Below are 22,567 nucleotides of genomic sequence, written 5' to 3' on the forward strand. Positions count from 1 at the left end.
TTTTATTCTGTCATATCCCTCTTAGGCCTATCATATCATTCTTTCCTGAATAAGAGAAAAAGCTCCACTTTAATTCTGAGTTTTCTCAAAGAAGTGAAGAAAAGTTCAAGTTCTCTTCTGAATTTTATCACGGAAGAGAAAAAATTACAGTTCAATTCTGAATTTTTCCAGAGAGGAGAAAAAGTTCCACTTCAGTTCTGAATTTGCTCTATGAGGACATAAAACTTCAAATTCTGTTCTGAATTTTTCAATAGAAGATAGAAAAAGTTTTAATTCAATTCTGAACTTTTTTCTCAAGAGGAGAAAAAGTTCCACTTTAATTCTGAGTTTTCTCAACGAAGTGAAGAAAAGTTTCAAATCCTCTTCTGATTTTTCCCAAAAAAGAGAAAAGGTTCCACTTTAATTCTGAATTTATCAAAAGAAGAGAAAAAAGTTCAACTTAAGCTCTGAATTTTCTTGAAGAGGAGTCAAAAAGTTACAGTTCTGTTCTGAATTTTGCTGAGGACGATAGAAAAAGTTATAATTCAGTTCTGAATTTTGCCCCAAGTAGAGAAAAGTTCAAGTTCTCCTCTGAATTTTCCCACAAGGAGAGAAACAGATCCACTTTTAATTCTGAGTTATCTCAAAGAAATGAAAAAAAGTTCAAGTTCTTTTCTGAATATTTTCAAAGAATTGAAAAAAAAGTTGCAGTTCAATTCTAAGTTTTTTCCAAAGAAGAGAAAAAAGTCCTACTTTAGTTCTTAATTTTATCAAAGAAGAGAAAAAATTTCAAGTTGTTCTGAATTTTTCCGTAGCAGATGGAAAAAAATTAAACTTCGATTCTGAATTTTTCCAAAGAAGAAAAAATTTCCACTTCAGTTCTGAATTTTCTCAAAAAAGACAGCAAAATTGTTGCAGTTAGTAGTAGTTGTAGTAGTAATAGCAGTAGTAGTAGTAGTAATATTATCTTGCTGACTTTTTCAAGCCATTCATACTATGCCATTTGTTGACCTCAGGCGGTTTGGTAGTGCATTAGTTGTTACTAGTAGTAGTAGTATCTTCGAAATGTATATGATTTTATTATTTTCCATTTTATGCATTCTCCAATACTATGTAATCCATTTCAAAAAGTTATTGACTAGGATTCTGAAATTTAAATATTAAGTGTCATGAAATCCTTCCAAAACAAAAAGATTGTCTAAAATGTAGTAGTCTGCATCCCCTAAGATTGCACTCTCTTTGGAAATTTAAATAATTATTGTCAAGATATTCCTCCAAAAAAAGATTGTCTAAAATGTATAATATTTTTCAAAAGGTCTGTTTTCCAAACTGTAACAAAGTTATACATAAAATATTTTTATTTAAATTCAACATGTAAAATATTAACATAGAAACTAAGTTACATACATTATTAATTTCATTGAACAACTTTAAACGTTTTGAATCTGCTCCATAACATAATTCATCCTGTTCTCTCTTGATAGTGTAGGTATTCTCGTCTCTTAGTTCGTGACCAATATACTAGTCATTAGTCGACTTTAAATCATTCACAATTTTCAATGCGGTTTCACCTGCAGAAACGTGATGCGTTTTTTTATTGTTTCTTTGCGTTCATTGACTGTATCTGTTGGTATATGATCAATGCTAGTAATAATGACGCGCTTTGTTCTCCATCAATTCGTCTTTATATTCTTTGGTGATAATATCTACCAACACATTTTTTATTTTGCTTTTGATTTCATTGTCTATTACCTCATTATTTTTACATAGATGTCAGTTTTGACATACAGACAAGAGATGGGTTAAGGTATTGGTGCTACAGTATGCCTTTCTTTTCTACGTTGCTTGCCTTTGAATGTTAATGGCCAAAAGAGGGCGAGGGTTTTTATCAACAGGTAATGTGTTACTCGCACAATGAGCAAGAAGTTGCCACTCTTCATCAATTATTAGTTTCAGGTTTGCATTTTCTTTGAGCACTAACATCTGTGGAGATCTCACACTCTCGCATATTCACCACCAGCAATGTTGAATGCTTTGGGTACTCAAAAAAAATTTAAGCTCTCACCGTCATTATAATACACACACACACACATTCCCAATCTTTTCACCACTAGTGCTTGTTTCATAGTTCAGATATATGTCCTCTCAGCATTCATTGCTATGACAAATCTATTATGTGCACGCACTTTCTTATCTCTCCCGGGTCTTTTTTATGTTGTTGTTGAAGAATCCGCATTAGTCTTAAATAATCAAGTCCATAAACATATAACTAAAGGATATTTTGCAGTGTCGTTGTGTCATAAAATGATTTTAATCGCAGTAAAAAAGATATATCTATTTCAACATTTTAATCTATCATGTTTAATTCTAAACTAGCTGTGTGATTGGTTCTGGTAACAGACTTAATAGTAAAGCAAATGTTAAGTTTAAAGATGCTTATTGCTTATTCCTTTTGATAGAAGAAGCAAAAGTTTTGGTCTTTGGGTATCTGATGCATGTTCCCATGTCAAGCTCCTTTTCCGGTACCCAGTGAGCAAAATAGCTAACTTCATCTTCAGGATCATGTGCTGAATGCAGGTATATCTCATACTTGAAGTCTTCCAAGTTGAATAATGGTATGTCTTTATCACATTTTCCTAGTAAGAGCTGATCAGTCGGCACGCTTCTCTTAACATAAACAGCTTGAACACTAAAAAAACTGCATATTTATTGAATTTCCTCTTATACTGGTTTGATTTCGTAACCATTTTCAATATGTGGTCTTATGACTTTATCCTAAATGCCATTTTAATTTATAAAATTTAATGTTTGACATTTTTTTTATATACTTAAAAATATTGTATTTGACGTTCCATTTATAGCTATAAACTTCACGGCGTTGTTCATCTAGCAATAAGAAATCCGCTTCGAAAACAACACCAGTCGAGGAGTGTTTCAGTCCAATATGTGTCAATCACACAAAACATTCTAATAACTGAAAAAAATATAGAAATAGTAATAGTCATAGCAGATATATTTTTAACAATTTCAAATATTGCCAAGTTATCCTAGAAATTTGTGCTAAATCGAAAAAAAAAATTTAAAACTTGAATCAACATAACTGAAAACCCGAAGTTTCAACTTCGTCCCTAAGCTGTTGATGATTTATTGCAGGTATGCTAGTTTAATGACCTAGATACAGATCGTAGCTTTTATTTACCTTTTCTCCTTCTTCAATCAAAATTTTAGATCCACTTAACCCCTCACAAGATTGCCTGAAAGTTTCCCCAAGCCACTTCTCAGACACTGCAGATAATTCGAAAACTCGGGTTCACGAAGCGTTTTTTTTGTTTACTCAGGTAACCGTGTCTTTTCCGGATTATACCCTTGTGAAACTCAGACACTCTTGGCCTAGTGAACAATCCAGAAGATCTAATAAGTTCGAAGTGTCATTACAGACTCGCTTTAGAATTTATATCACAACTTAAAAAGAAAATATCACCTTACTGAAAAAACAAACACACATAATAATAATATATGAGTTTTGGTATGGCAACAAATATCAACTGAAACTAAGGTCCAACACTAAAATTTAAAAAGAAGAGAAATTCTTATTTTTATTAAAATAAGTATACATTTTTATTAAAATCTGTATACATTAACTGAATAATTTAAATTTGAAAGCAGAATTGACCATCGCATACTTTCATAAATACCTTGATTTAAATAATATACTATGCAAATTTTGTTTCTGTTTTTTTATTCTATTGTACGTTGTCTTCCATCAGTGGAGATATGACTTATAATTGAAGAACTTGCTATATTACTAATGTTTTTTTTATTTGGAGCGGTATGATTAACATAAGATGCCTCCAGATCAAATTGCTCAAACAAACTATCCGATTCACTCAGAAATGACTCGGTAATGTCGTTTGTGGTAAGAGGCAATGCATTAATACGAGAGGGATTAAAACATATTGTATCTAAACCAATCTCTTTAAAAATAAGGTCAGAGTCATTCTGAAATAACTCAATAAATTTGTCATAGTTATATGTTATATTATTGGGCTCATTCTCTATCACAGAGCTGGATGGAGTGGGGATAGTTGGAGTAGGCATATTCTCAATTATGCTGATGATGGCACTCATGACAGTAGGGTCTATAAATCCAGGTGGCTGAATTTCATTCCTATCTTCTCCCCCATCGAATATATGATTTACTGGCTGTGGGGTTTTCAGTTCCACTATTGTAATTTTCTTTTTACGCTTGATGGGTGTCAAGTACTTCACTGTATTGACCATATATTGTATATAGCAGCTAAATCTGTATATAACGGCTAAGCTCTTAAGCCCTGAAAGGCTCAGCACCCTAAGACAGAGCCAAATAATCTAATCTCTTTGATCCGAAAAATTATAAAATATGAAAAATGCTTAAATTAAAGAAAGTTTAAAGGCACTGTCGAACCTTCAAACCCTAGTAGGGTCAGTGCCCTTAAGATGGACCCTTATCAGATTCTTTTGGTCCAGAAAAATTATAAATATATGCTTATATGAACAAAGTATGATGAACAAAACATAATCGGAAAAAACAACAGTATAAAATCCAAACAAAGATTCTTGTTAGCCTCCCCCGCCCATATAGAGTGAGAAGAATAGCCCCATAGGTGTGAAAAGTTCAAGGATCTGAGTTCCAAAAATACCAATCTGTCTGCAAATCTCGAAAAATTAAAAATTAAACAGATACTCACGTTTCCTCTTTTAAAATTGTCCATATTTGACTACAATACTCAGAGTGTATAATCTAATATAGCTTCTAATGCTATATTCAAACTATGATAATTTGCCATAGTATTATGTAGAAAAAAATATGAACCGGAATTCTTGTATTTTCTAATTTGAATATATTAATCTATAGGTTACGGACTATTAAGCCGGGTTTAACATACAGAATTATGGCACGATTTTACTTTTATATAGCTATTGGCCCTGAATATAACGTGTTGGGTAGGTTTCTACGAACTCGTTCAGTAACTAGTTCCAAATGTAACGTGTCTGGTAGGTTTCTTATGATCTAGCTCAGTATCAATTAATAGCACACTACTTTTGACTTTATTTTTGCTCATTCTTGGCTTAATCGAGCTTTTTACTTTTCTTTGAAAAACTTGTCTTATGGAAAAAAACTTTAAATTAATTTCTGTTTATTTTTTATTGACATTAATTAAAAAAAAAACTTTCCGAAAAATAAGTTTTTCAAAGAAAAGTAAAGGCCATTTTAAACTTAAGCTCGGCAAATACAAATACCTCCTTATTTCACTGTAGAAGACTAAAACCTACTGCGTCATTGACTATTTACTGAAAACTATTTGCGTCTTGAACAGTCTTGGAAAGTATAAACAACATCAAATTAAATATTTGATGTTGAAAGATCCATCAGTTCAATAATCTGTTTCACTGTAATTTTATTTTTATTTTCAATGCTGTATGTAGTGGAAAAGAAAATATTTGTAATATAATTTGTTTTCAGTTAAGCGCCAATGACGCAATAGGCTTTTGGTTTTTATTTACAATTAAGGAAGGGGGCAGTATCCAAACTCTTGTTTGTAGTGAAATTAAATTCGTCTTGAACAACTTTAAAAAGAACTAATAAATTAAACTGAATATTTGATGTATAATTATATTAAATGCTCAAAGCTCATCAGTTCAAAATTTTACTGTAATTTTGATGTTTATTTCCAATATTAAGTATAAAAGAAAACATTTGTAATAAAATTGGTTTCCAGTAAAGCGCCAACGACGCAATAGGTTTTAAGCTTTCACAATGAGAGAAGAAGGCGATACCCAAACTTGTTTGTAGTGATTTTTGTTCTTTTAAAGCTTGACTTGCATATTCAATTTAAGTCTCACTCGTTTTAAAATTTATTTATTCATAATTTCTGTTCGTTTTGGGTTTTATTTATTCTTTAATATTAATTTCTGGTCGTTTTGAGTTTGAATTTTAACAGGTATTTGTATCTGCTGAGATTAAGTGTAAAATAGCCTTTACTTTTCTTTGAAAACTTAGATTTCGAAAGTTCTTTTTATAATTAATTTTTGTTCGTTTTTTATTACAAAAAGTTTAAATTTTTTTTAAATTCATATTTCAAGATCAGACTTAAAAAAAATCATATGTCCATCGAAGTGTCAAAATTGGTATCAAAGTAACAATATCAAATTGAAAAAATGGGTTTGTGTCAACCTCGGAGTTTTTTATTATCTGACGTTTTAACTATTTTTAACAAAATGGTTATCTCAAAATTTTTATCGGATGGGTTTGGTGAAAAAAGGGCGTGGGTGGGTGGGGGTTATTGACCTTCGGTCTGTTTTGACTGTTTAAAAGTGAACTACAACTTTCTATTTTCAATCAAATGAGCCCTTTCTGAAGTTTATACGAGCATCCCTTCTATAAGAACCATATATACCCCCAGAGTATAACTTACAATGCCTGTCCCTGGGCCCTGGGGGGATGGGGGGGTGCTGACCCCGAAGTTCTGCAAACTTGACTGTTCAGTATCTCCAAATTTTTATCTGATGCATTTAGAGGAGAAGGAAGGGGCGGGCTATCTGCCCTTTCATCACTTTTGATTTATAAAAAGTGAGCTGGAACTTTCAATTTCCAATCAAAGGAACCCTCTTTGAAGTTTATACGAGCATCCCTTCCAGAAGAACCTTATATGCTCCCAGGGCTTAACTTACAACGTCTCTCCCCGGGCCCTGGGGGCAGTGTCGACACCGGAGTTTTTTTTTATCTGAACTTTGAACTATTCTTAACGAAATGTCTATCTCAATATTTTTATCTGATGGATTTAGGGTGTGGAGAGGGGGTTGTGGATTTTGAACTAGCCAGAAGACACTGTGTGTATACATATAATGCTGCTTTTACGGTTACTGTAAGTAACGACACTAATGGTATTGTTAGAACTTTTAGGGAACGTTTAGGGGGAGTTTCAATTCAACGAAAAAAACTATATGCATACAGGTATTAAAAGGGCATATAAGCAATGTAGGGCATATAAGGACATAAGCAGCGATGTTCTATCATAGATAGTAGTATCGTTGATATTTTAAAGGAGCTCATTTGATTCAAAATTAAAATTTCTAGTGCCCTCTTAAGAGTCAAAAGTGATTGGAGGGCAATCAGCCCTCCTCTTTATCTCGTAGTTTTCCAGACACTTCCAATCAAAATTTTAAAACAGCCTTTTTGTTTAGCATAGCTGAACAGTCTAGTAACTATATCTCCAGGGTTATTGGGTTGGCTAACCTGCCACATTTATGTAATTTGCCCGTTATGCTTAAAACCTAAGTGTTGCTTTAACATTGAATCAAACAAAATTAAAAATTAAATCAAAATATAGTTCAAAACCACTATGCTTTCTAAAAGCAAGAATAAAATTTTCTTTTAACTGAAAAAATTCGAATGAACGTGCATTGTCAGTTTAATATACATATGCTGGTATTTATTCCTTAAAGTCTTAATTAGTTTTTGATTTCGAAAAGTTATAAAAGTGAAAACCTTTGAAAGAACTTTTTCAGTAAAGTGCAAATTTTATTTTGGATTTCAGAAATCATAGGGTTTTTGAATTCTACTCATGTTAATTTCTGCTCGTTTTGAGTTTGATTCGGATATTTATTGTAATTTCTGTTCGTTTTGGGTTTTATTCATTTATTAATGGTGAGTTGTGGTAGTTGTACGCTTGGAAGATTATTTGACTTTATTTTTATTCATTCTTGGTTTAACGGAGTTCTTCACTTTTTTTGTAAAACTAATTTTGTGGAAAAATTTCTTTTTAATTAATCATAGGCAGCACAATAGCGCTGCCTAAGTAAAGAACGTTGTTGGCACAATGTATTATTTATCTTTTATATCAGGGCACTTCGTATCGAAAGAGTTTCCGTAGAAACTTCCAAAAGGACACATTCGATTGGAAATTGGAACAACTTGTGCCCTTTTTTATACTCCAAAGTGATCAAAGGAAACTAACACCCCTTTCACACCCTCCATTTCCCCAAACACATCTAAATTAAAATTTTGAGACAGCCATTTTGTTCGACGTAGTTGAAATGTAGGGATACTATGTCTTTGAGGATGACAACCACCCCAGATCCCTCATGGCAAGGGTTGTAAGATATGCTCTGAGGGCATATAAGGTTTTTATAGAAAACGTTGTCGTAGAAACATCAAATTGAATTTGAAATTAAAAGGGCTGGGTCCCCTTTATTTGTCGAAAATTATTGGAGTGCAATAAACCCCCCCCCCCCTCTCACGCTCACCATTTCCCTAAACATATCGTATCAAAATTTAGAGATAACCATTTTGTTCAACGTAGTTGAAAGGTTAGAAAATTATGTCTTTGGGGATGACACTCCTCCCCCCCCCCCCAGCCCTCAGAGTAAGGATTGTAAGTTATACCCTAGGATTATATAGGGACTTTATAGAAAGCATTGTCGTAGAAACTTCAAAAAGGGTTCATTCGATAGGAAATTGAAAGGGCTAGTGCCCTTTTTAATAGTCGAAAGTAATTAGACCGTAACAAGCCCCTCTCTCATGCCCATCATTTCTTAAAATACATCCAATCAAAGTTTTGAGATAGTCATTTTGTTCAACGTAGTTGAAAGGTCTGGAAATTATATCTTTGAGGATGAAAAACTCCCCCCCCCCAGGCTCCAGGGCAAAGGTTGTAAGTTATGCTTAGGGGGCATATAAGGTTTTTATAGAAAATGTTGTCATAGAAACTTAAAAAAGGGATCATTCAATTGGAAATTGAAAGGGCTAGTCCTTTATTAATAGTTAAAAGCGATAGGAGGGAAAATGGCCCCCGTCCTACACCCATCATTACCCCAAACACTTCCGAGCAAAATTTTGATATAGTCATTTTGTTAAACGCAGTTGAAGGGTCCGTAAATCATTTATTCGAGTATGACAGCCCCCCACAGCCCTCAGGGCTAAGGTTGTAAGATATACCCTGGGGAAAAAATAAAGCTTTTATAGAAATCTTTGTCATACAAGCTTCAAACAGGGCTCATTTGAGCGGAAATTAAGAGCGCTATTGCCCTTTTTAATAGTCAAAAGTAATCGCAGGGAGAATCCCCCCCTCTCCTCGCCCATCATTTCCCTAAATATTTCCGATCAGCATTTCGATATGGCCATTTTGTTCAACGCAATTGAAAGGTCTGTAAATTATGTCTTTGAGGACAACCCTCCCACCCCCATAGCCCTCAGGAAAAGAGTCGTAAGTTATGTCCTTAGGGCATATAAGGTATATGTTTAGAAAGTTTTGAGGTAGAAGCTTCAAAAACGGCTCATTCGATTGGAAATAGAGAGGAATAGTGCCTTTTTTATTAGTCGAAAGTGATCAGAGGGCAAATGATCCCCCCCCCACCCCCTACGCCCATCATTTTCCCAAGCACTTTCAATCAAAATTTTGAGATAGCCATTTTGTTCTACGTATTTTACCTAAAAAATTCTTTTAAATGTTTTCACTTTTATAACTTCGAGAAATCAAAAATTAATTAAGATTTTAAGGAATAAATATCAGCATATGTATATTAAACTGAAAATGGGCATTGTTTTCAGTAAATTTATTTGAATTTTTTCAGTAAAGTACAAGTTATATTCTGGCTTTTAGAAGGCATAGGGGTTTTGATCCCTACCCTTATTAATTTCTGCTCGTTTTGAGATGGACTCTGTTATTTATTTTAATTTCTGTTCGTTTTGGGTTTCATTTATTTATTGATACTGATTTGTGGTGATTCTATGTTTGATTCTTTTTGTTCATTTTTGGTTAATGGAGTTCTTTACTTTTTTTTGAAAAACTTATTTTGTGGAAAAGGTTTTTTTTAATTAATTACATAAAGGATCGATATATTTCATTGTAAGTGGGAACTATCAGATATAGCTGAAACCTAGTAAAGGAAAACAACGGCAAATAGTAACTAAAAGCTATCCCGGTTTCATAGGCAGCGCAAAGAATTTTTTTTCTTTTTTTTAGACAAGAGCAGTTCGTATCAAAGAAGTAGCCATAGAAACTTCAAAAATTGATCATTCGATTGGAAATTGAAAGGGCTAGTGCCCTTTTTAATAGTTGAAAGCGATTGGAGGGTAACTAGCCCCCCTTCCACGACTACCATTTCTCCAAACACATTCAATCAAAATTTTGAGATAGCCGTTTTTTTCAATGTAGTTGAAAGATCCGGAAATTAGGTTCTTGAGGATGACAACCACCCCACAGCCCTCAGGGCAAGGGCTGTAATCTATACCCTGGGGGCATTTAAGGTTTCTAGAAAAAGAAAGATCTTATAAACTACGGAGGGTGCTCATTGGATTGTTAATCAGAAGTTTTTCTGCCCTTTTTGAATTCGAAATAACCGGAGGGTGGATACCCCCTCCAGACACATCGTATTTTCCCAAAATACATCAGATACAAATTTTGAGATAGCCATTTGTTATCGTAGAAACTTCACAAAGAGCCCATTCGATTGAAAATTAAAAGGGCTAGTGCCCTTTTTAATAGTCAACAGTGATTGAAAGGCAACTAGCCCACCTCCCACGCCCATCATTTCCCCAAACACATCCAATCAAAATTTTGAGATAGAAATTTTGTTCAACGTAATTAAAAGGTCCGGACCTTATGTCTTTGAGGATGATAGCCCCGCTCACAGCCCTCAGGGCAAGGGTTATAACTTATGCCCTGGGGGCATATAAGGTATTTATAGAAAGGGTGATCGTAAAAACTCCAGAATGGGCTCATTTGATTTGAAATCAGGGTTTCTAGTTCTCTTTTTAAGATTAAGAGTGCCCAGAGGGTGGATACCCCCCCCACACCTCGTATTTTCCGAAGTGCATCTGACAGAAATTTTGAGATGACCATTTGTTGTCGTAAAAACTTCGAAAAGAGCTCATTCGATTGGAAATTGAAAGGACTAGTGCTCTTTTTAATAGTTGAAAGTAATTGGAGGGCAACTAACCCCCTTTCCGCGCCCACCATTTCCTCAAACCTATCTAATAAAAATTCTGAGATAGCAATTTTGTTCAACATAGTTGAAAGGTGTGGAAATTATGTCTTTCAGGATGACAAACCCCTTAGATCCCATAGTGCAAGGGTTGTAAGTTATGCCCTGGGGACATATAAGGTATATATTGAAAGGGGGATCGTATAAATTTTGAAGGGGATCATTGGATTGGTAATTCAAAGTTCTAGTGTCCTTTTTAAGACTCAGAGAGATCGGAGGGTGGATACTCCCCCCCCCCAAGCCTCTTATTTTCTCGAAATGCATCTGATAGAAATTTTTGAATGGTCATTTGTTGTCCTAGAAACTTCGAAAATATTTCATTCGATTGGAAATTGAAAAAGCTAGTGCCTTTTTAATATTCGAAAGTGATTGGAGGGCAAATAACCCCCCTCCCCCTCCCACCATTTCCCCAAACCCATCCAATCCAAATTTTTGGCTAGCCATTAAGTTCAACGTAATTGAAAGGTCCGGAAATTATGTCTTTAAGAATGACACCCCCCCCAGAGCCCCCAGTGCATTGATTGTACCTTATGCCATGTGTGCATGTAAGGTATATATAGAAAGGGTGATCGTATAAACTTCAGAGGTGGCTCATTGGATTGGTAAACAGAAGTTATATTGCCCTTTTTAAGATTCAAAGTGATTAGAGGGTGAATACCTCCCCCCCCCCTACACCTCGTATTTTACTGAAATACATCTGATAGAAATTTTGAGATGGTCATTTATTGCCGAAGAAACTTCGAAAACAGCTCATTCGAAAGGAAATTGAAAGATCCAGTGCCCTTTTTAATAGTCAAAAGTGATTGTAGGGCAACTAACCCCCTCCCACGCCTACAATATCCCCAAATTATAATAAAGAACGAACTCTAGCCTTTACCAACTGAAATGTTAAGTATAAAGAGCAACTTCAGAGATTGGTGAATTATGAAGTTTTTATATAAATATTTTTAAAGCACAGAGATATTAGATTTAAGACGGCATAAAAGGCTTATGGTTATTGAATTTTTATAGAAAGAGAATGTTTATTATTGATCATGTAGACTGTGTCAAAAGTCAACTATAACGGCATGGGAGATAAGAAAGTTTGTTCTTAACATCCAATTTTAGGTATTTATCTTTCTTTCAAGAAGAAGAACATTTTCAATTTAACCCTGTTTTAACTTAACTTCAAAAATAGCTTATAAATCCTTGTTCGATCCCATTCAATGGTGAGGATTAATATCAATGCTTACCTCTTCTTTTTAAGGGTTTCTTCATCAAAACCGTACTAATTAGAAAGACATTTCCAACTGAACCAATAGTCGATAAAGTAGAAAGAAGAACTAATTGACCGACCTTTGACCAAGATTCTGTATTATCTAATGCAGTGGGATTATAGGTATCAGGGTAACTGGGGAGGTGAGAGACGCGTGCTTCTGCAGAGATGCTACAGTCCATTGAAGTTGGTAATTTGGGTTTGCCTAAAAAGTAAGAACACATATCATCGGTTCTGTTCAATTTAATTTACGAATATTGTATTAATATTGTATAAATTGATATATAGACACTTTAATATTGTATTAATAATACATAATAATGGATTCTCCGTCTTACCAAGTAAATTTTAACTGGGATTTTCAAAAACCCATATCTTTGCAAGCAAGGCATTCTGGTTTTAGACGGCAGAAGAAAATACTTATAAAAAAAAGTAGCCATTAATAACGCTTGAAAGATTATTGCCTCTTTTGGAAGCAGACGAGGGTGTTTGGAAAGGATGAATAAAATTCATTGCTGGAATTCAGATGATCCCCTGTCAATAAAAAAGTCGTAAGCTTTTGCTAGGAATCTAAGGAAAGATCATAAATGCAGGATTATGACAGGTTATTTCGCAAACAAAATAAATTTGGTAATACAAAACAAAAGTGAGATAATATAAATGTTTTGCCTGTTAGTAGCTTATATAAACACCGGTGTGTGACAGTGGAAATTGTTAAATTCACATAGTTTAATCATATTAAATTGTTATTTATCTATTTTTATATGTAGCTTATGACATCCACCTAATTTAGACACGTAATTATGTAGATAAATATTACCATTGTTACCCACTTGAAGGGTTGTTAGATTTCAAATTATTATACAAGAGGTGGTGCGTCGTGGAGCGGTGGGAGATGGTATAGGGTGGTGGAACGCAACAATTTGTGTTGAAAAGTAAAACAGCTGTCTAAAACAAAATGGCGTTACAGGGTGTTCTATAAAAAAAGGGTTAACTTTGAGTAATTTTTGATCTTAGGCTATACAAAAAAAACAATGTTCGTTTAAGAATTTCTTTGGCTGAAATATCGTATTTTTCTAGAAACCGAAAAATTACATTTTTAGACCAGAGTCTATACTATTTAGACATGTACACGGCTGATTGTTTTCGACCTCCTATTTATTTTGTCCTCTTATAAGTCAAAACATCCAATAAAATACTTCCTCAGAATAAATTTAGCCAGGCATTTAAGCATAATACATAAACTCATAAACTCAAGTGCTCCTTGGCAGTGTTTTGAATATTCTTAATACTTTTTATAACACTCTTATTCAGTCTTAACTATATTTTTTTTTATTAGATTAATGAATTTTTGTTTATTGTTTGGATAGTAACTTTTCTTTTTTTTTTGTTAAAGCCTATTTCTATTTTGCATGATCGGTTCGGCAGTTAGTCCTGGAGTCAAATGGATCAATGACCAAACCAAATCTTTATTTCGAAAATTTGTTTTTACTATCGTGTTATATTTTTTATTTTAAGCGCCTTCATAGCATATGCTGCTACCCTGTTCCTGAACCAGCTTAAATATAGTTCTACTGCCAGTTTTCAAACCCTACATATTGCGGATTTATTTACAGTTTCAAAGATCCCAGCAATGAGGCCAGACTTTTTTGCTCTCTGTTTGTGCTGTAAGGTTTGGAACAAACTGCTTTTCATACAGTTCGCGGTAACGAACTGTAAGTAAGGAGCGACCCGGCTCAATAGTAAACGAAACTTAAAAAAAAACTTTCATACCGATAGATATATCAGAAGAATTGGCTTAAAAGGCTCATTCCAAATATATAAGTTTCAATAACTTTAGTCTTAACTGTCAAAGGCTACGAGCCTCAGAAAATTTGCCTGATTTTCAAAAAAAATGGGAAACCACCCCTGAAAGTCATAAAATCTATATGAAAATCACACCATTAGATTCAGTGTGTCAGAGAACCCTACTGTGGAGGTTTCAAGCTCCTACCTGCAAAAACGTGGATTTTTTCTTGCCAGAACAAAGACCACGGATGCATGTTATTTTTCCAGGGGTGATTGTATTGACCAGGGCTTTCACTTTTAGGGAGATTACCCTATTTTAGGGAGAAACCACTTGTTTTAGGGACACTTATTTTGAATCTAGGGATAAAGGGAAATCTGGGGTAAAGTAAAGATTATCAGGGAAATATGGGGTAAATTAATGATTTTAAGAATTGCCAAAAGAAAAAAATTTACCAAAAGTTTGTTCACAAGTTGCTTCAGTTACCAATGTTTAAAGTCTTCATAGATAAAAGAGGGTCAAACAAGTCAAAGAAAAATACTTATGTACCATACTGTAGGTTCTGTTTGATGTATGAATATTGAGGGAAATCAGAGTTGACCCGGCATGCTCTGACCAAGCAGCATATAAAAGCAAGAAATGAAATTGAGACAAAGGTTGGCCGTGGCAGCATTGAAAAACTTCTGACTGTAGGCAGTAATTCCAAAGAAATTGAACAGCACATCTGCATATTTTTGGCGTAAAATAGTCTGCCATTACGTCTCTCAAACAGCTTGATCCCTCTGAAAATTGTTTCCAAAAGACCAGGCCCTAGCAGGGGTCACTCTGGGTAAACAGAAAGCTACAAATATTTTGCGACATAATTTTTCTTTGGTACTACACAACCAGTTAGTTGAGTTGCTCAAAACTGTTTTTTTTTATCCGTGATAATTGATGAGACCACTGATTGTACTAATGATAAACAACTAGCTATTATTGTAGTGTTTTTTAGCGAGAAAGATTTAAGTAGAGGTGACCCTAGTACTCGTGACGGGACTCCTTATATGGGCATAGAATACTGACGGGACTCCATATATGGGCATAGAGTCATTAGGGAGAACACGTGGTTAATGGGGTCAATGACCTAAATTGATTGCATAATCAAAGTGTGTCAACAACAACAACATCGACCTTGACATTCACTGAGAGCGTGCACTTACAACAACAACAACATCGACCTTGGAACACCTGTGCTGTCGACCTCAATTCACCTATCGTGAATCAATAATTCCCCTTAGAAACAACAAATTAATTCCCCTTTCTTGACAGATCAATCAACCAATGACATCATCTGTCAGACTTTAAAAATTTTCGCCTAGAAAAGATTCTCCAGGAATAGATCCAAGTCATTAATGTCTTTGCCTCGGAAACAACTCTTTTGGTCGAACTCCAAAGGATATTAATAGCCAAAGGCCATGGAAACAATTCTCCAAGAAACATCTTAGCGATGAATTGTTTTAGCGCGAGAATCAGGTTTCTTATTAATTTGAAATGCATTAGCGCAGAGATGCCAAAAACAAAAGGAACACGCTGAATTACGTTTAGGGATTATTTGGGCGAAACCGTTTTAGACAGGCTATGGAACTATTTCGGCGAAACAGTTAGAGACATTTTAAAAGATGATTTTGAAGAGATTTTAGAAGAGAATTTGAGGGTGAAACTCTGTGGTCGTTATAATACACTAGTTTCATTTGAACAGTGTTGTGAGGTCCTCTAACCCAACCCCAAAGGGTTCCAATCCTCCTACCCCAACCCCGAAGGAAGCCCCCGGTCCTCAAAGGCCCCCCAAGCTCCCAAAGGGCCACCGGCGCCCCCAAAGGCCCTCCCTGTGCCCCAAAGGCCATCCCCGGGCCCCCAAAGGCCCATCGAGCTCCCAAAGGACTAACGGGGTCCCAAAGGTCCTCCACCGGTCCCCAAAGGCCCACCCAGACCCCTAAGGGCCATCCCCGGGCCCCCCAAAGGCCCATCGAGCTCCCAAAGGACCAACGGCGTCCCAAAGGTCCTCCACCGGTCCCCAAATGTCCCCCATGCCCCCAACTGCCTCCCCGGACCCCCAAAGGCCCTCCCAGTGCCCCAAAGGCCCTCCCGGTGCCCCAAAGGCCCTCCCCCGGCCCCCAAAGGTCCCCCGGACCAGAGAAGCGCCGCCGGGATGCGCCATGGGCCAGGAAAGCGCCACAGGATGTGCCGCAGGGATACGCCGCAGGGAGGCACCGTAGGAAAGCGCCGCAGGATGCGCCGCAGGGATGCGCCGCAAAAAAAAAAAGTAAACTAAAAAGTAAAAATTTTGAAATGTTATCCCCCAAACGCCCTCCACAGACCCCCAAAGGCCCTCCCCAGGTCCGCCAACGTCTCCCCCCCACCCAAAGGTCCCCCCCGCCCCCCCCGGACCCCTCGGCCCCCCCAGGACCACCCCAGTCCCCAAAGGTCCACTGGGCTCCCAAAGGCCCTCCACCGGTCCCCAAATGTCCCCCAGGCCCCCAACTGTCCCCCCCGCCCCCCAAAGGCCCTCCCTGGGCCCCAAAGGTCCTCCCCCGGTCCCCATACATGCACACAAAAACTTACACACACACACAGAAACTTACACACACACACAAAAACTCACACACACACACGAAAACTGACACAAACACACGAAAAATTACACACACACGCCAAAAACTTACACACACACACACACACACACACACACACACACACACACACAAAAACTTACACATGCACACGAAAACTTACATGCAGACAAAAACTTACATGCACACAAAAGCTTACCACACACACACACACACAAAACTTACACACACACACACACACGAAAACTCACACACACACGCCAAAACTTACACACACAAAAAATTACACACACACACACACAAAAATATACACATGCACACAAAAAAAACTCACACACACACACACAAAAACTTACACACACACACACACAAACACACACACACATTACACACACACACACACGAAAACTTACACACACACAGCACAAAACCTACACTACAAAAACTTACACACACACACACACACACACACACACACACACACTTATACACACACACCTACACACAAAAAACTTACGCACACACAAAAACCTTACACACACACACCACACACAACTCACACACACACACACACAAAACTTACATCCACACACATAACAGCTTAGACACACAAAAACTTACACACACACACACACAAAAACTTAGACCCACACGCAAAAACTGACATGCAAACAAAAACTTACATTCGCGTAAAAAACCTAACACACAAAAAAACATACACACACGCACAAAAACTTACACACACACACACAAAAACATAAACAAACACACACATCAAAACATACACACACACACGACAACACTTACAAACAAACGCAAAAACTTACACACACACACACACACAAACTTACACACACACACACACACAAAAACTTACACATGCACACGAAAACTTACATGCACACAAAAACTTACACACACACACACACACAAAACTTACACCACACACACACGAAAACTCACACACACACGCCAAAACTTACACACACACAAAAACTTACACACACACACACACACACACAAAAACTTACACACGAACACAAAAAAACTCACACACACACACCACAAAAACTTGCACACACACACACACAAAACACACACACACATACACACAAAACTCACACACACACACACACACCAAAACTTACACACACAAAAACTTACACACACACACACACACACACACAAAAACTTACACATGCACTCGAAAACTTACATGCACACAAAAACTTACATGCACACAAAAACTTACACACACACACACACAACACACACATAAAACTTACACACACAAACACACGAAAACTCACACACACACGCCAAAACTTACACACACAAAAACTTACACACACACACACACACACATACAAAAAAACTTTCACATGAACACAAAAAAACTCACACACACACGCACAAAAACTTACACACACACACACACACACACACAAAACTTACACAAACACACACGAAAACTTACACACACACGCCAAAACTTACACACACAAAAACTTACACACACACACACAAACATACACACACACACACAAAAAACATACACACAAAAAAACTTACACACACACACACACACACACACACAAAAATACACACAAAAAAAAAAAAAAAATATCAAAAAGAAAAATAAAATACAAAAACAAAAAAAAACAAAAAAAAAAAAACATACACACACAAGAAAAAACATACATGCAAACAAAAACTTACATTCACTCACAAACTTACAAACAAACAAAAACTAACACACACTCACAAAAACTCATACACACACACAAAAACTTACACACACACACACGAAAACTTACACACACACGCCAAAACAAACACACACACACAAAAACTTACACACACACACACACACACAAAAACTTACACACACACACGTCAAAACTTACACACACAAAAGCTTAGACACACAAAAACTTACACAAACACACACACACACAAACTTACACCCACACGCAAAAACTTACATGCACACAAAAACTTACATGCACACAAAAACTTACACACACACTAAAACTTACCCACACGCACAAAAACTTACACACACACAAAAACTTACACACACACACTAAAACTTAAGCACACACACACACACACACACACACAAACAAAAAAAAAACTTACACATGCACACGAAAACTTACATGAACATAAAAACTTAAATGCACACAAAAACTTACACACACGCACAAAATCTTACACGCACACACAAAAACTTACACACACACACACACGAAAACTTACACACACACACACACAAAAACTTACACACACACATGAAAACATACAAAAACACAATAACTTACACACACGCACAAAAACTTACACACACACACAAAAACTAACACACAAACACACACACACACAAAAACATACACAAGCACACAAAAACTTACATGCACACAAAAACTAACATTCACACAAAAACTTACACACACACACAAAACTCACACACACACACACACACACGAAAACTTACATACACACGCCAAAACAAACACACACACAAAAACAAACACACACACACACACACACACACAAACAAACACATGCACACAAAAACTTACATGCACACAAAAACTTACATGCACACAAAAACTTACACACACACACACAAAACTTACACACACGCACAAAAACTAACACACACACACAAAAACTAACACACACACAAAAACTTACACACACACACACACACACACACAAACTTACACAATCACATGAAAACTTACATTCACACAAAAACTTACACACACACACACACACACACGAAAACTAACACACACAAACAAGACAAAACTTAAACATACAAAAAAATACACACACAAAAACTTACACACACACACACACACACACAAAAACTAACACCCACACGCAAAAACTTAAACCCACACGCAAAAACTAACATGCACACAAAAACTTACATGTACACAAAAACTTACACACACACTAAAACTTACACACACGCACAAAAACTAACACACACACACAAAAACTAAAACACACACACAAAAACTTACACACACACACAAAAACAAACACAAACACACACATACACAAAAAAAAATAACACATGCACACGAAAACTTACATGCACATAAAAAATTACATTCACACAAAAACTTAAACACACTCACAAAATAATACACTCACACACAAAAAATTACACAAACACACACTAAAACTTACACACACACACTAAAACTTACAAACACACACACACAAAATTAAACACACAAAAACATGAAAACTAACACACACACACGAAACCTGACACACACACTCCAAAACTTACACACACACAAAAACTTACACACACACACACACACAAAAACTTACATGCACACAAAAACTAAAACACACACACACACACACACAAACTAAACACACACACACACACACACACACACACACGAAAACTCACACACACACGCCAAAACTTACACACACACAAAAACTTACACACACACACACACACACACACACACAAAAACTTACACATGCATACGAAAACTTACATGCACACAAAAACTTACATGCACACAAAACTTACACACACACACACACACACACACTAAAACACACACACACACACACGAAAACTTACACACACACGCCAAAACTTACACACACACAAAAACTTACACACACACACACACACACACACACACACACACACAACACTTACACATGAACACAACAAAAACTCACACACACACACGCACAAACTTACAAACACACACACACACACACACAAAACTTACACATGAACACAACAAAAACTCACACACACACTCACAAAAACTTACAAACACACACACACACACACACAAAACTTACACACACACACGAAAACACACACACACACCCCAAAACAAACAAACACAAAAAATAACACACACACACACACACACACAAATAAACACACACACACACACAAAAACTTACACACACACACAAACACAAAAAAACTTACAAACACACACAAAAACTTACACACTCACACAAAAGCTTAGACACACAAAAACTTACACACACACACACACAAAAACTAACACACACACGCAAAAACTTCAATGCACAAAAAAACTTACATTCACACAAAAAATTACACACACACAAAAACTTACACACACGCACAAAAACTTACACACACACACACAAAAACTTACACAAACACAAAAACTTACACACACACATACACTTACACATGCACACGAAAACTTACATGCGCACAAAAACTTACACACACACACACACACACGAAAAAATAAAAACACACTCGAAAATTAAAAAAAACAAAAAAGAATAGAAAAACACAAAAAAAAACAAAAAACCAAACACCCAAACAAAAACAATCAAATACTATAATGAACAAAAATAATAACATTAAAACATAAACTAACAAAAACAAAAAATTACACACACGCACAAAAACTTACACACACACACAAAAACTTACACACACACAGACGAAAACTTACGCACACACACGAAAACTTACACACACACACGCCAAAACTAACATTCACACAAAAAATTATAAGCACAAAAAAAATTACACACACACAAAAACTTTCACACACGCACAAAAACTTACACACACACAAAAACTTACACACACACAAAAACTTACACACACACACACACACACACACACTTACACATGCACAACAAAACTAACATGCACACAAAAACTTACACACACACACACACACGAAAACTCACACACACACACGTCAAAACTTACACACACAAAAGCTTAGACACACAAAAACTTACACACACACACACACAAACTTACACCCACACGCAAAAACTTACATGCACACAAAAACTTACATGCACACAAAACCTTACACACACAAAAACTTACAAACAAGCACAAATAATTACACACACACACACACAAACAAATGCACACACACAGACTAACACTTACTCGCAAATACGAAAACTTACACACACACACACGCCAAAACTTACACACACACAAAAACTTACACACTTACCATATCACAGTTACATTGTCTTAATTTTTCAAATTTCATTTTGAATTTCTGTCGTGAAATGCAAGAGTTGGAATATTTCAGTAGTGGCTTGTTATGCTTTACCTTCTCACAGTTACATTCTCTTGATTTTTCAAAGTTAATTTTGAATTTCTGTCATGAAATGCAAGAGTTGGAAAATTGGGGTCTTAGTCCACCAGCCCGAATGGTGGAAATCCACTAGCTCAGTATTGGGGTCCCAGTCCACCAGCCTGAACGGTGGAAATTCACTAGCTCAGAATTGGGGTCTTAGTCCACCAGCCTGAATGGTGGAAATCCACTAGCTCAATATTGGGGTCTCAGTCCACCAGTCTGAATGGTGGAAATTCACTGTTCAAGTTAGGTTAGGTTATCTTATCATGAGCGCTCATGATAAGTTAACCTAACCTTTTCCGGCGAGTATGGTTAGGTTAGGCCAGATTAAGTTAGGTTAGGTTAAGTTAGTTAGGTTAGCCCATGTACGCTTCACTTAGGTTAGCTTAGGTTAGGTGAGAGACAGGCAAAAAGTTAGGTGTATGATTAGGTTAGGTTAGGTTAGATTAAATTAGGTTAGGTTAAGTTAGGTTAGGCTAGGTTAGCCTACGTACCCGCGCGTACGTATGCTAAAATATCCTAACCTAACTTTAACAACCCAAATTTAAACTAAGCTAAACTAATCAGGCACCTAACTTTTTGCCAGTCTCTCTCCTAACCAAAGCTAACCTAAGTGAAGCGTACGTGGGCTAACCTAGCCTAACTTAACCTAACCTAACTTAATCTAGCCTAACCTAACCATACTCGCCGGAAAAGGTTAGGTTAACTTATTATGAGCGCTCATGATAAGTTAACCTAACCTAACTTGAACAGT

The 22,567-nt window shown here is 36.2% G+C and overlaps 1 protein-coding gene across 1 annotated transcript in view; it reads right to left on the bottom strand.

Moving 5' to 3' along the window:
- Positions 1-22,567, bottom strand: part of LOC148946153 (histamine H2 receptor-like) — a 312,118-nt gene that overhangs the window by 200,636 nt on the left and 88,915 nt on the right. Inside the window, exon 2 of the mRNA XM_089097827.1 lies at positions 12,237-12,464. Within this exon, the coding sequence (XP_088953953.1) occupies positions 12,237-12,441 (205 nt within the window). The 5' untranslated portion in view covers positions 12,442-12,464. The remainder of the gene's footprint in view (positions 1-12,236; positions 12,465-22,567) is intronic.

This window comes from Artemia sp. Qi Xiang Cuo, chromosome 12, assembly GCF_049724085.1.
Source record: "Artemia sp. Qi Xiang Cuo chromosome 12, ASM4972408v1, whole genome shotgun sequence".
NCBI lineage: Eukaryota > Metazoa > Arthropoda > Branchiopoda > Anostraca > Artemiidae > Artemia > Artemia sp. Qi Xiang Cuo.